Below are 12,282 nucleotides of genomic sequence, written 5' to 3' on the forward strand. Positions count from 1 at the left end.
TTGGAGCAATGAAACCACCACATCATGCAGCAAGTGATTCACCAGCACTCACAAATACAGGATCAGAAAGGTTTGGGTTGGAAGGACCTTAAAGATCATCCTGTTCCACCCCCTCCATAGGCAGGGACACCTTCCACTGTCCCAGGTGGCTCCAAGCCCTGTCCAGCTGTCCTTGGACATTTCCAGGGATCCAAGGGCAGCAACAGCCTCTCCAGGAATTTCATTCTAAGGATTTCTCCCTAATGTTTAATCTAAACTTCTCTGTTTTAGTCAAAAATTTTGTTCATGGAGTCTGAACTTGAGCATATCTTCCAGATATGAATTCTATTCCCTCTGACTCATACAAGCCCCAAGAGCTGATTTACATGGAGGTCCTGAAAACCAGAAGTGTTTTACAGAAGTCTGATATCATCTCTAACTGAATTCTGAAACACAAAGCCCTTCCCGTGAAGTGGGTGGAGCCCTGCTCTCACACCCGGGGCCTCTCTGGCTGATGGGAATCCCAGAATCACCCAGGTGGGAAGGGACCTCCAGGACCACCCAGTGCCACCCCAGCCCCACCAGCATCACCCCAAACCCTGTCCCCAAGGCCACATCCAGACTCCTCTGGGACAATTCCAGTGACTCCAAACCTCCCTGGGCAGCTCAGCCCAAGGCCTGACCACTCTGCCAGGGAAATTTTCTGTCCCAGTCTCCAACCTGAGCCTCCCCTGGTGCCATTTGAGGCCATTTCCCCTCATTTTTTCCCTGTCCCTCCTGTCAGGAGCTGTACAGAGCAGTGAGGTCCCCCCTGAACCTCCTTTTCTCCAGGCTGAGCAGCCCCCCCAGCTCCCTCAGCTGCTCCCTCATCCATCAGGATTTGTTTTCCAGCCCCTTTTCCCATCTCTGGACACTCCCCAGCCCCTCAATATCCTTTTGGACATGAGGGAAGCTCCCTGGTACCCCTGGCAGATGTCAGGACAAGCTGTGGTGCTGAGCGAGGGCACGAGATGAACCCTGGGGCTGTTGCTGCTGATTTTGTACAGCCAGGACAGATTTAAGGTAGTGCTGCTTTAAAACCATTCCTGCAGCCACTTTCCCTTTCTTTGAGGGAAGAAAATCTGTCCTAGAGCCAGGTTTTAGGATAAAATCCTGGCTCCCTCCAGATAGGGGCAAAGTGGCCAGCAGCTGGTCAGTCTGGAGAAGGGGAGGCTCGGGGGGACCTCATTGCTCTGCACAACTCCTGACAGGAGGGGGGAGTGATTTGGGGGCCAGGAATTCTCCAGGAGTGCTCAGGGGGAGTCTGGATGTGACCATTGGGGTGATGCTGGTGCTGTTGATAGCGGGAGTCGGTGATCCTGAGGATCTCTTCCTATCCTGATAATTCCAGGACTCTGTGGGTCTCTGAGCCCAGGTCTGGCTGTGTCACAGCACAGATGAATTCCACAAAACCACGTAAAAAAATGAACTTCTGACAGCTGCAGGTGGTGCTGGGGCTTTGAAGGCCGCAGACATTTGTCACAAAGGACACTCAGCCCCACGCTGTGCTTCACCCTGAACCTGCCAGGGATTTCCCAAACTCTCCTTTCCCTTTTAAACACCACAAAAAGCCACTGGAAGGGCTGGCTCAGAACCTCTGAGCTGCTGATTTGATGAGGGTGGCAGGGCTTGCCCTAAATACAGCAGCTTGAAATGTTTATAGCAGATCTCATAAAACCTGACGGTTTTCAGGTTTCCTTCCAGTGCTTTCTCAGAAAGATTGTAAGACATAAACCTTTCAACCTGCAGACAAAAACCCAACCTAAATGCAGCTTCTGGGCTTTCAAAATCACAGCTTCACCATGAAAGCAGATGACAGAAAACATCCTGCAAGACAAAATATTCATGAGGCAAAAGAAAAAAGCCCCAAGCCCATCTCAGACTGCTTGGGGGTTCACTGGAATCAGAAACTCAAACCAAAAACTACAGGTTGGAAACAGAAATTCCCAGATTTATCAGAACCAGATAAAGTGTTGTCACAGATCTTCACAAGGTGAAACTGCCCAGTTTGACAGTTTCACTCACAGCAGAAGTGGGGAATCCTCCAGACAACAGCAAGGATGAATTGGAAATTCAATTTCCAGCTGAGCTGCCCTCACTCTCTCCTTCTCTGCTTCACACTCAGTTCTTCTATGCCCTTTCTCCTATTTCAATAATTTGAATAAATCTTTATAGAAAATTTAATGTTTTGGACTAAATTTAGTTTTACTGGATGAAACCATTTAGTTTTATTACTAAACTTAAATTGTTTGTAAAGCCAGGCTTTGGCTGGGATCCCAGTGTTAAAAAAAGTCATTTATTTTGGAAATGCCATTGGGAATCTGCATAATTCCTACTCTTTCCATTGGCAGGAGTGGAAATGCCTTGATTTTAGTGCCTCAGAGGATATTCTGGGGTGGGCTCAGGCTTCACTGAGTGCCTTGGGTTGGAAATGCAGGATGTGTCTGGGGTGTGTGTTCAATTTCCATCTGTCAGAGCTGGGGCAGTTTTTTCTTTCTCTCTCCCACAGCCAATCCTCCCTCCAGGAGATCTCTGCTGTCCATGGCCACTGAGTGTCCCTGCAGGGCTGATCCAATTCCAGCATCCCATGGGGAGATGCTCCGCCCAGGGCAGGAGCCAAGCATTCCTACCTGGATCCAATCTGAGCCTGGAACAGCACAGCAGCCTTTGCCCACTGCATTCCCAGAGGAGCAGCTTTCTCCTGCCCTGCATTCCCAGAGGAAGAGCAGGCCCATCTCCAGCAGCCCTGGAGCTGCCGAGGAAAACTGCAGCCTTGTGCAGGATCCCTGCTCCAGCAGAAGCACAGCTGGCACTGCAGGAGGGCTGAGCCCCCATGGGATGGGACTGTGCCACCACCCTGACCCACAGGGGGACAGGGCATGCTCTGACTCTGGCAGTGTTGTTTTGTATTGCTGCATTCTTATTTTTACTTTTTTAAAAAAATTATTATTCCTAATAAAGATCTGTTATTCCTACTCCCATCTCTTTGCCTGAGAGCCCCTTAATTTCAAAATCATAACAACTCAGCCTATAATAATTTGCATTCTTTTCATTTCAAGAGAGACTCCTGCCTTCCTTAACAAACACCTGTCTTTTCAAACCAAGACACCCACAGCCTGGAGCCCTCTGTGGGAGCTCAGGTGTCTCAGATGCTTCAACCACCAGCACTGCTGTCATCTCCACTGCTGCCACCCCACACAGCCCATCCGTGCCTCTCACAGAGGAGATATCACTGCACAGTTCAGGCAGCTGACTCAAGTTTATCCAAATATTACCCAGCCTCTGCAGAGCAGAAAAAAGGAGGGAGATGTTTTCTTGTCCTCTCAGCCCAGTGAGTCACCGTGGCCTGTCTCTCTCCATGGCCAATCCCAGATGTCCTGGAGGAAGCCACAAATCATCTGGCAGATGACAGAGCTGCTTCCAGGGGATCTTTCTTCCCCAGCTTTAACAGGGTTTGCTTTGTGCTCTGAAATAGGGCAGGGAGAGGCAAAGGAAGAACTTAACCCTTACAAAGTTTTTTGGTTTTGGGGTTTTTTTTGTTTGTTTGCTTGTTTTGTTTGTTTGGGTTAGGGCAGGGAGAGGGAAAGGGAGAACTTAACCCTTACAAAGTTTTTTTGTTTGGGGTTTTTTTTTTGTTTGTTTGCTTGTTTTGTTTGTTTGGGTTTTTTTGTTTGTTTGGTTTTCTTTGTTTGGTTGGTTTTTTGTTTGTTTTGTTTTGGTATTTTCCCCCCTCAACCTGGCTGGTATTTATTAAGAAATTGTTGATGATCTTAAAGGGCTTTTCCAACCTAAACAGTTCCATGACATTTTGTATGTATGGACAAATCCAGGAGTTTTTAGGATTCTGTTTAAGCCTTGGATTCGGCGGGGTTTTATGGCAATGAACCTCTCCTGGTGCAATTTAAAGCCCACTCTGCCTTTCAGCCTTGCTCTCCATCCCCATTCCTGCCTGGCCCTCTGGGAATCCCTTTGGATGTGCAGCAGAAAGCTCTGGAACCCAGCAGGTACCATCTACATGGGGCAGGATGTCAAAGTCAGACATTTCTGCTGGTTTTGGGATAATCTACAGAGAAATCTGCTTTTCCTTAGGATTGTGCCTCCTTGGCTTTTCAAATCCACTTTCTAAATTCAACAGCAGTAATTTCCTTGCCTCTCCTGTTTAGGTACAGTCTCTCCCCTCTCAAATAACAGCATGATTGAGATGCTCATTCTTTATTGTGAAGTCAAATTTTAAAAATTGCTTTCATAAACTTGCCTCTACCCCTGACTTTCATGTGCATTTCGAGATAAGCACCCTGTTATTCTGGGATCATGCCTCAGCAGTCAAACTAAATCTTGATTATCTTCTGGTCACATTAAAAAGAAAAAAAAAAGGCAGTTTATTTTCTGTTTTTACTGCACCCCCTGGCAGCGTGGGGGAGATACTTTCATTTTCCACCAGAGAGCCACCTCAGAGCTGGAGTTGGTCCCTCATGGTAAAACACCCAAGAATCTCTAATTAATGGCCAAGTGATAAAGGGCAAAGGCAAAACGACCCGAGGGATGTGCAGGCCAGACAGAACCTAAATCCTTTTTAGACTCAGCACAACATATCCCTGGGCTGAGTGGGGCTGCTGAAACGCTCAGTGAAATATTTTGGCGCAGGATAAAATCTCTTGATCTCACCAGAGCAGCATGTTCAGCTCTGTCAGACTTTTTACTTCCTGCGTTCAGGCCTCGCAATGTTTCTCAAGGCTTTTAAGTGAAAAAAGAGCTCAGGCTGTGTAAATCAGACATTGTGCAAGGTTTTTCTACTTGTAAGCCAAGGTTTTTATGAGCTTTAGTTCAATTTCCTATGCACAAGCTGCAGTCAGTGGTTTATAATGCTGACATGAATTAACTCTTTGGTACGGGGCAGGCAGCCTGAAAAAGGCCTGGAAAATTCTCGCTCCACAGTGACAAGGGAATGTATGATGCTGGAAAAAGACAATCCCAGACTGGTTTGGGTTGGGAGAGATTTAAAGATCATCCCATTCCACCCCTGCCATGGCAGGGACACCTTCCACTGTCCCAGGGTGCCCCAACTTGGCCTGGGACACTGCCAGGGATGAGGAACCCACAGTTCTGGAGTTGATGGGAAGGAGCCCCTGATCCTTTCAGCCTCCAATCCCACCCAGACCAGGGACTTGAGGACTTTTCCAGCGGGAATTCCACCACAAGGAAAGTCAGAGCCACTAATTTTCAGTGAGAAGCAGAGTGCTCAGGTGTCCCTGAATCCAGGGAGGACCTTCAGAGCCAGAGGAGCTTCTCCATTAAATCATCTCAAGACCTTCAGGACCATCCAGTGCCACCCCAGCCCCACCAGCATCACCCCAAACCCTGTCCCCAAGACCACATCCAGACTCCTCTGGGACAATTCCAGTCACTCCAAACCTCCCTGGGCAGCTCAGCCCAAGGCCTGACCACTCTGCCGGGGAAATTTTCTGTCCCAGTCTCCAACCTGAGCCTCCCCTGGTGCCATTTGAGGCCATTTCCTCTCCTCCTTTCCCTGTCAGGAGCTGTGCAGAGCAGTGAGGTCCCCCCTGAGCCTCCTCTTCTCCAGATTGAGCCCCCTCAGATCCCTCAGCTGCTCCCCCAGGATTTGTTTTCCAGCCCCTTCCCATCCTTGTTGCCCTTCCTTGCACTCACCACACTTTTATTTTGCATTTACAAGGCAAGATTCCCTCAATGCCTGGGTGCTCCCTGGCACTGTAGGACTCAGAAGAAACCATCCACAGATTATTTTTCTATTTTTCCATGTTATAAAATTCCTGTGCTGCCCTTCATTCCCAGTTAATAACAAAACCATCAAAATGTCACACCACGGCCATGATTAATTAATGAAAAATTATCACGAAGGCAAAACCAGGAGAAAACCTCTTTGCCTACTGAAAGAATCAGACCTTGCAGCAAAAACGAGGGAAAAGTGCCCTCCTGGAAAATATTACACTTGGTGCTCTTTTGAGTTGCAGGAAAAGATTCATTCTGTTTTCTTTCATAGGCAAAATTATCAGGAAGTTTAAAATTGTTACAATGAAAAAACCATGAAAAATTATAAAATTAGAAATGATAACATTAGAAATGACAAAATTAGAAATTATGAAATTAGGAATGATAAAAATTGGGGGGGGGTGTGATGCAATTATTTTATCCTTTAAAACCTCTAGGGTCACTCTTTACCACAAGACCCCCCAAGAGGACTCATTTTGATGCCCCATCCCAAAAGTTCTCCTTGGAATGTGTTGGGAATTGAGAGGTTCCAGCCTGATCCTCATTCCCTGAGCGAGGAGCTGGTGGGGTGTGATAGGAAAAGGGCCACATCCTTTGTGGTGCACCACACCCCATTAATATGTCAGGGTTTCTGTGCCTGCCACTGCCCTCAGGGGCTGCAGCAACTCTGCTGCTTCCCCATTCCCCTCTTTTTTTCCCAATTTTCACCCAGTATCAAGCTCCAAAAGAATGGTGGATTTCCTTCTCACAGAGCTGCCTGGCCTGATAAAGGGAAATCCACAGAGAAAACAATTTTTTTTTTTCCCCTTTCTGTCACGATTTCGGTTGAAGGAGAAAGTGCAATAAATTTTGGCGGGAAAAGCAGAAAAGAGGCACTTTGGGGACGTTTCCTTGCAAAGGCTGTTGAGAAACAGGGTGAGAACAACCCACCCTAGGGATGATTATTTTTCTTGCTCCCAAGCCCAAACGTTCCTTTTGCTGAGCCCAGGATTTTGAAACTGCCCTGAGTTCGTTTGAGTGGAGAAAGGAACAGAAAGGGAACTGCTGGAAAACCGTTCCACGTTCACACACACACAGACACACACACACACACACGGTGTTCTTTTGCAATGATGAAACATTTGTTTTACAACTCAACTGCAGTGTTTGAGCCGAGGTTTTCTGCAGGAAAAACCTCTTTACACAAGGTTCTGCAGGATCTTGTGCCCAGACTGTCAAAACTGAAAGGGAAATTTTATTTAAATACAAAAACCAGGAATGATTTGAGGTGGAAGGGACCTTAAAGATGATCCCATTCCACCCCCTGCCATGGGCAGGGACTCCTCCCACTATCCCAGGTTACTTCAAGCCCTGTCCTGCCTGGTCCAGAACCTTCCAGGTGTTCCTAAGATTAGCAGGTGACTTCCAGCCTAGCCCTGCTTGTAACCCATTCCCCAAAGAAAACAAAATACTGGCTCTGGAACAACATTAATGCCAAAAATTAGGAGTCCAGAGCCTTCCAGGTGTTCCTAAGATGAGCAGGTGACTTCCAGCCTAGCCCTGCTTGTAACCCATTCCCCAAAGAAAACAAAATACTGGCTCTGGAACAACATTAATGCCAAAAATTAGGACAAAAATAAACCCCATTCTGGGGTGTTGAGCTAAATCTCTTGCTGGATTAAGTAGCTTTATGAAACTCCTCTTTTTCTGGACAAGCCAGCCCTTGGTTTTCAACCAGCTGCTCTGAAATTTTTTGGGTTCCTGCCAAGCACACGACCCCTGCTCTCCATCCTGCCCCGTGGCCTGGCACAAGCACAGCCCCACGAGGCTCACTCTGTTCTTTATCACACACACAAAATTTCCTCAAGAACCCTTCCTGTGCTACAGATTAAACACTGAGCAGTTGCTGAGCTAAAAAAACAACAAAAAAGATTAAATTAAAAAAAAAAAAACCAACAAAAAACAAACCAACAAAAAAAAAGGCTGACGAGTTGCAGGAAGATCCTGCCTGTTATTTTAGCAGTATTGCTTCCTTTCACTGCTCGGGGTGCTGAGCAATGTCAGCACTTGGGCACCTCTTGCTCACCCTTCAGCATCTCCCCCACCCAGGCACGAAGGTGCTGGTGACTCACAGGCTGCAGTGCCAGGAAAAAGATGGAGAAAAACTCCGGGTATGAGGAGAAGGAGGGGGGGAAATAGATTTGAACAGCGGAGCTGGGTAGGATTTGGGCAGGCTGTGACCCTCAGGAGCTGCTGCCAGTGGTGACACAGCAGCTGGGAGCAGCTCTTCCGCATTCCCCGTTATTAATGGGAATAAACTCCTGACTCACGCCAGCCAGGCTGGGCTCGGAGCAGCTCTGAAGTGCTGCTCCATTTTTGGAACCCTGGCTGCTGAGAATTTCAGACTTTCTGTGCTGACAGGCACTGACCCCCAAGAGAGCACTGCATTTGACCTAAAGCCATAGAGAAAACTTGCAAAATTAAATAATAGAACTCAGAAGAATGGTGGATTTCCTTCTCACAGAGCTGCCTGGCCTGATAAAGGGAAATCCACAGAGAAAACAATTTTTTTTTTCCCTTTCTGTCACGATTTCGGTTGAAGGAGAAAGTGCAATAAATTTTGGCGGGAAAAGCAGAAAAGAGGCACTTTGGGGACGTTTCCTTGCAAAGGCTGTTGAGAAACAGGGTGAGAACAACCCACCCTAGGGATGATTATTTTTCTTGCTCCCAAGCCCAAACGTTCCTTTTGCTGAGCCCAGGATTTTGAAACTGCCCTGAGTTCGTTTGAGTGGAGAAAGGAACAGAAAGGGAACTGCTGGAAAACCGTTCCACGTTCACACACACACAGACAACACACACACACACACACACACACACACACACACACGGTGTTCTTTTGCAATGATGAAACATTTTTTTTTACAACTCAACTGAAGTTTGACCCGAGGTTTTCTGCAGGAAAAACCTCTTTACACAAGGTTCTGCAGGATTTTGTGCTCACGCTGTCAAAACTGAAAGGGAAATTTTATTTAAATACAAAAACCAGGAATGATTTGAGGTGGAAGGGACCTTGAAGATGATCCCATTCCACCCCCTGCCGTGAGCAGGGACACCTCCCACTATCCCAGGTTACTCCAAGCCCTGTCCTGCCTGGTCCAGAACCTTCCAGGTGTTCCTAAGATTAGCAGGTGACTTCCAGCCTAGCCCTGCTTGTAACCCATTCCCCAAAGAAAACAAAATACTGGTGCTGGAACAACATTAATGCCAAAAATTAGGACAAAAATAAACCCCATTCTGGGGTGTTGAGCTAAATCTCTTGCTGGATTAAGTAGCTTTATGAAACTCCTCTTTTTCTGGACAAGCCAGCCCTTGGTTTTCAACCAGCTGCTCTGAAATTTTTTGGGTTCCTGCCAAGCACACGACCCCTGCTCTCCATCCTGAAAGATGATCCCATTCCACCCCCTGCCATGGGCAGGGACTCCTCCCACTATCCCAGGTTACTTCAAGCCCTGTCCTGCCTGGTCCAGAACCTTCCAGGTGTTCCTAAGATTAGCAGGTGACTTCCAGCCTAGCCCTGCTTGTAACCCATTCCCCAAAGAAAACAAAATACTGGCTCTGGAACAACATTAATGCCAAAAATTAGGACAAAAATAAACCCCATTCTGGGGTGTTGAGCTAAATCTCTTGCTGGATTAAGTAGCTTTATGAAACTCCTCTTTTTCTGGACAAGCCAGCCCTTGGTTTTCAACCAGCTGCTCTGAAATTTTTTGGGTTCCTGCCAAGCACACGACCCCTGCTCTCCATCCTGCCCCGTGGCCTGGCACAAGCACAGCCCCACGAGGCTCACTCTGTTCTTTATCACACACACAAAATTTCCTCAAGAACCCTTCCTGTGCTACAGATTAAACACTGAGCAGTTGCTGAGCTAAAAAAACAACAAAAAAGATTAAATTAAAAAAAAAAAAAAAAAATTAAATAAAAAAAAAAAAAAAAAATTAAATAAAAAAAAAAAAAAAAAATTAAATAAAAAAAAAAAAAAACCAACAAAAAACAAACCAACAAAAAAAAAGGCTGACGAGTTGCAGGAAGATCCTGCCTGTTATTTTAGCAGTATTGCTTCCTTTCACTGCTCGGGGTGCTGAGCAATGTCAGCACTTGGGCACCTCTTGCTCACCCTTCAGCATCTCCCCCACCCAGGCACGAAGGTGCTGGTGACTCACAGGCTGCAGTGCCAGGAAAAAGATGGAGAAAAACTCCGGTTATGAGGAGAAGGAGGGGGGGAAAATAGATTTGAACAGCGGAGCTGGGTAGGATTTGGGCAGGCTGTGACCCTCAGGAGCTGCTGCCAGTGGTGACACAGCAGCTGGGAGCAGCTCTTCCGCATTCCCCGTTATTAATGGGAATAAACTCCTGACTCACGCCAGCCAGGCTGGGCTCGGAGCAGCTCTGAAGTGCTGCTCCATTTTTGGAACCCTGGCTGCTGAGAATTTCAGACTTTCTGTGCTGACAGGCACTGACCCCCAAGAGAGCACTGCATTTGACCTAAAGCCATAGAGAAAACTTGCAAAATTAAATAATAGAACTCAGATTATGTGTGGTTTGAATACAAGTGTGTAATATCACATAGTACAAAACTTAAAGTCTTAGAATATAGTAATATATAGAAAACAAGATAGAAGTTTTAAAGCAGAAGCTAATCCTTCTTTACCTTCTTCTTCACCTTCTTCTTCATGATTTTCAGTAGTATTGTGTAATTAGATAAAAAAGTCCCCATTGCAAGCCACAAGTAGTCAGTTATTGAGTCAAAAGTAAAGATAATTTACATATAATTTCTTATACAACAGTTTATCCTTAAAAAGCCTTATAGAAAGTACATATCCATTTTTAACTTATTAAAGTTAAGCACTACAAAACTCACACCTTATGAGACTATAACAGAGACAAGAACTAACAAACATCTAAGTCCAAACAAGAAATACCCTCACACATTTAATCCCAACTTTAACAAAAAGAAAAGACCCCAAAAAATCCATGGTCAAGCCAGGGCTGGGCCGGGCTCCGTGTCCTTGTCACCCACGTGGGCACAGCCCCGCTGCAGGACAGGGGGAAAGTTCAGCTCCAGGAGTTCTTTAGGAAGGTAATTCCCGGGAAGCTGAGAAGTTTCCCGTGCCAGAGCCTGGCTGAGCTGTGTGAATAAGCCATGACTAAAGCATCAGCTCCACAGGGGGTGCTGAGAACACGACAAGAACGCTGCAACCTCTTGGTCACTGGTGACAAAACACAGATTGCTGGCTGAAGTCCTTCAGTTCCCCCCGGAGCCCCTCCAGGGCTGCAGCTGCTCCTTCAGCCCTCAGAGCATCCTCAGAGATCCCCACCACTCCTTTCCCCGAGCCACGTGAGTTGCAGCAAACTTTAAGCAGGTTCCTAAGCTTTTATCTGAGCTTTAAACCCAGCCTAAATCCTGCTCTGCTTGGCTGGGCTTGCTGCTCCCTCCCCGCACTGTCATTTGTCGTGGCAGCTGCTCAAAATTCCCCCAAAAAGAACCAAAAAGGAGCTTGTGCTGCCCCTCTTGTACCTGCAGTTATTCCCAGGAGTTGTCCGAGCCCTCTGGGATTTGAGAACAGCAAATTCACAAGCATGCAATGGTTGTTTGAACAGCTTAAATGAAACCTTGTTGTAATCTCTTTAACTGATAAGCAAGGAGATGATATTTCTGCGAGCTCAGATATCAACTCAAAGAAAACTGAAGTGGAAAAAACCCCATGTACTGCAAGGAAGTGCCCAGATCCTCTCCAAACATGTTTTCTGAGACATGGGAAAGCAAAACATCTATTTAGAAATTCTGAATGGCACTTACCTCTCAAGAAGTGCTGGTAAGAAGGAAGTGACTCAAATATGCTGTTTGAAGCCATTGTTTCCTCTCTAAAACTCACTCTCTCTTCACTGGGAGGGAATTTAGGGTTTCTTCCACCTTGGGGAGTGCAAAATGAAGACTGGTCATTGCCACCACCCTCCTCCCAGCCATCCCTCTCGGCTCCATCCCAGCACCTTGGGAGCGGATCCTGAGCTACTTTTACTCAAAGAACTCTGAAATTGTTTCTTAAAAAGAAGGAGGGGGGAAAAAAAAGTAGCGGCTTGGTTGTGGTTGATGATGCTTACCACCCTCCGAAACCCTGTGGTTTGCAGGCACAACGATTCGCCCTCCCTGCTGACCAATATCCCGGACCCGCTCTTGGGTGACTGCCTCCGTACCCAACTTGTGGTTCTGTGGTTGTTTATGAGGCCCAAAGAAGTGTTTCACACAACCCAAATTACAAATTTAACTGTTCCCCTTTCCAGGACCTGTCTCCATTGGTTCTTTTGTATCACATGACTGGGGTGATGTCGACTTTCTGCTTCTTTTTTTTTTTTTTTTTTTTTGAATCTCTATGATGGCACCCTCTAAGGAGTGCTGGAAGATTAGAGGAAATCTTGGTCTTCCTTAGGGTCCAGTGCTACAATCCCTCCTTAGCCTTGCTCTTTCTTTGTTTTCTCCCT

At 46.6% G+C, this 12,282-nt stretch overlaps 1 protein-coding gene across 2 annotated transcripts in view; it reads right to left on the reverse strand.

Moving 5' to 3' along the window:
• RUNX1 (RUNX family transcription factor 1) overlaps positions 1-11,988 on the reverse strand; it is a 171,614-nt gene extending 159,626 nt beyond the window's left edge. For both annotated transcript variants that reach the window (XM_039710048.1, XM_039710047.1), the window contains exons 1-2: positions 11,905-11,988; positions 11,603-11,716 (exon numbers count right to left, since the gene is read on the reverse strand). In XM_039710048.1, the coding sequence (XP_039565982.1) occupies positions 11,603-11,657 (55 nt within the window). In that variant the 5' untranslated portion in view covers positions 11,658-11,716; positions 11,905-11,988. The remainder of the gene's footprint in view (positions 1-11,602; positions 11,717-11,904) is intronic.
• Positions 11,989-12,282: the final 294 nt, after the last annotated feature.

Source organism: Passer montanus, unplaced genomic scaffold (assembly GCF_014805655.1).
Source record: "Passer montanus isolate IOZ18808 unplaced genomic scaffold, ASM1480565v1 scaffold220, whole genome shotgun sequence".
In the NCBI taxonomy this organism is placed as follows: Eukaryota; Metazoa; Chordata; class Aves; order Passeriformes; family Passeridae; genus Passer; species Passer montanus.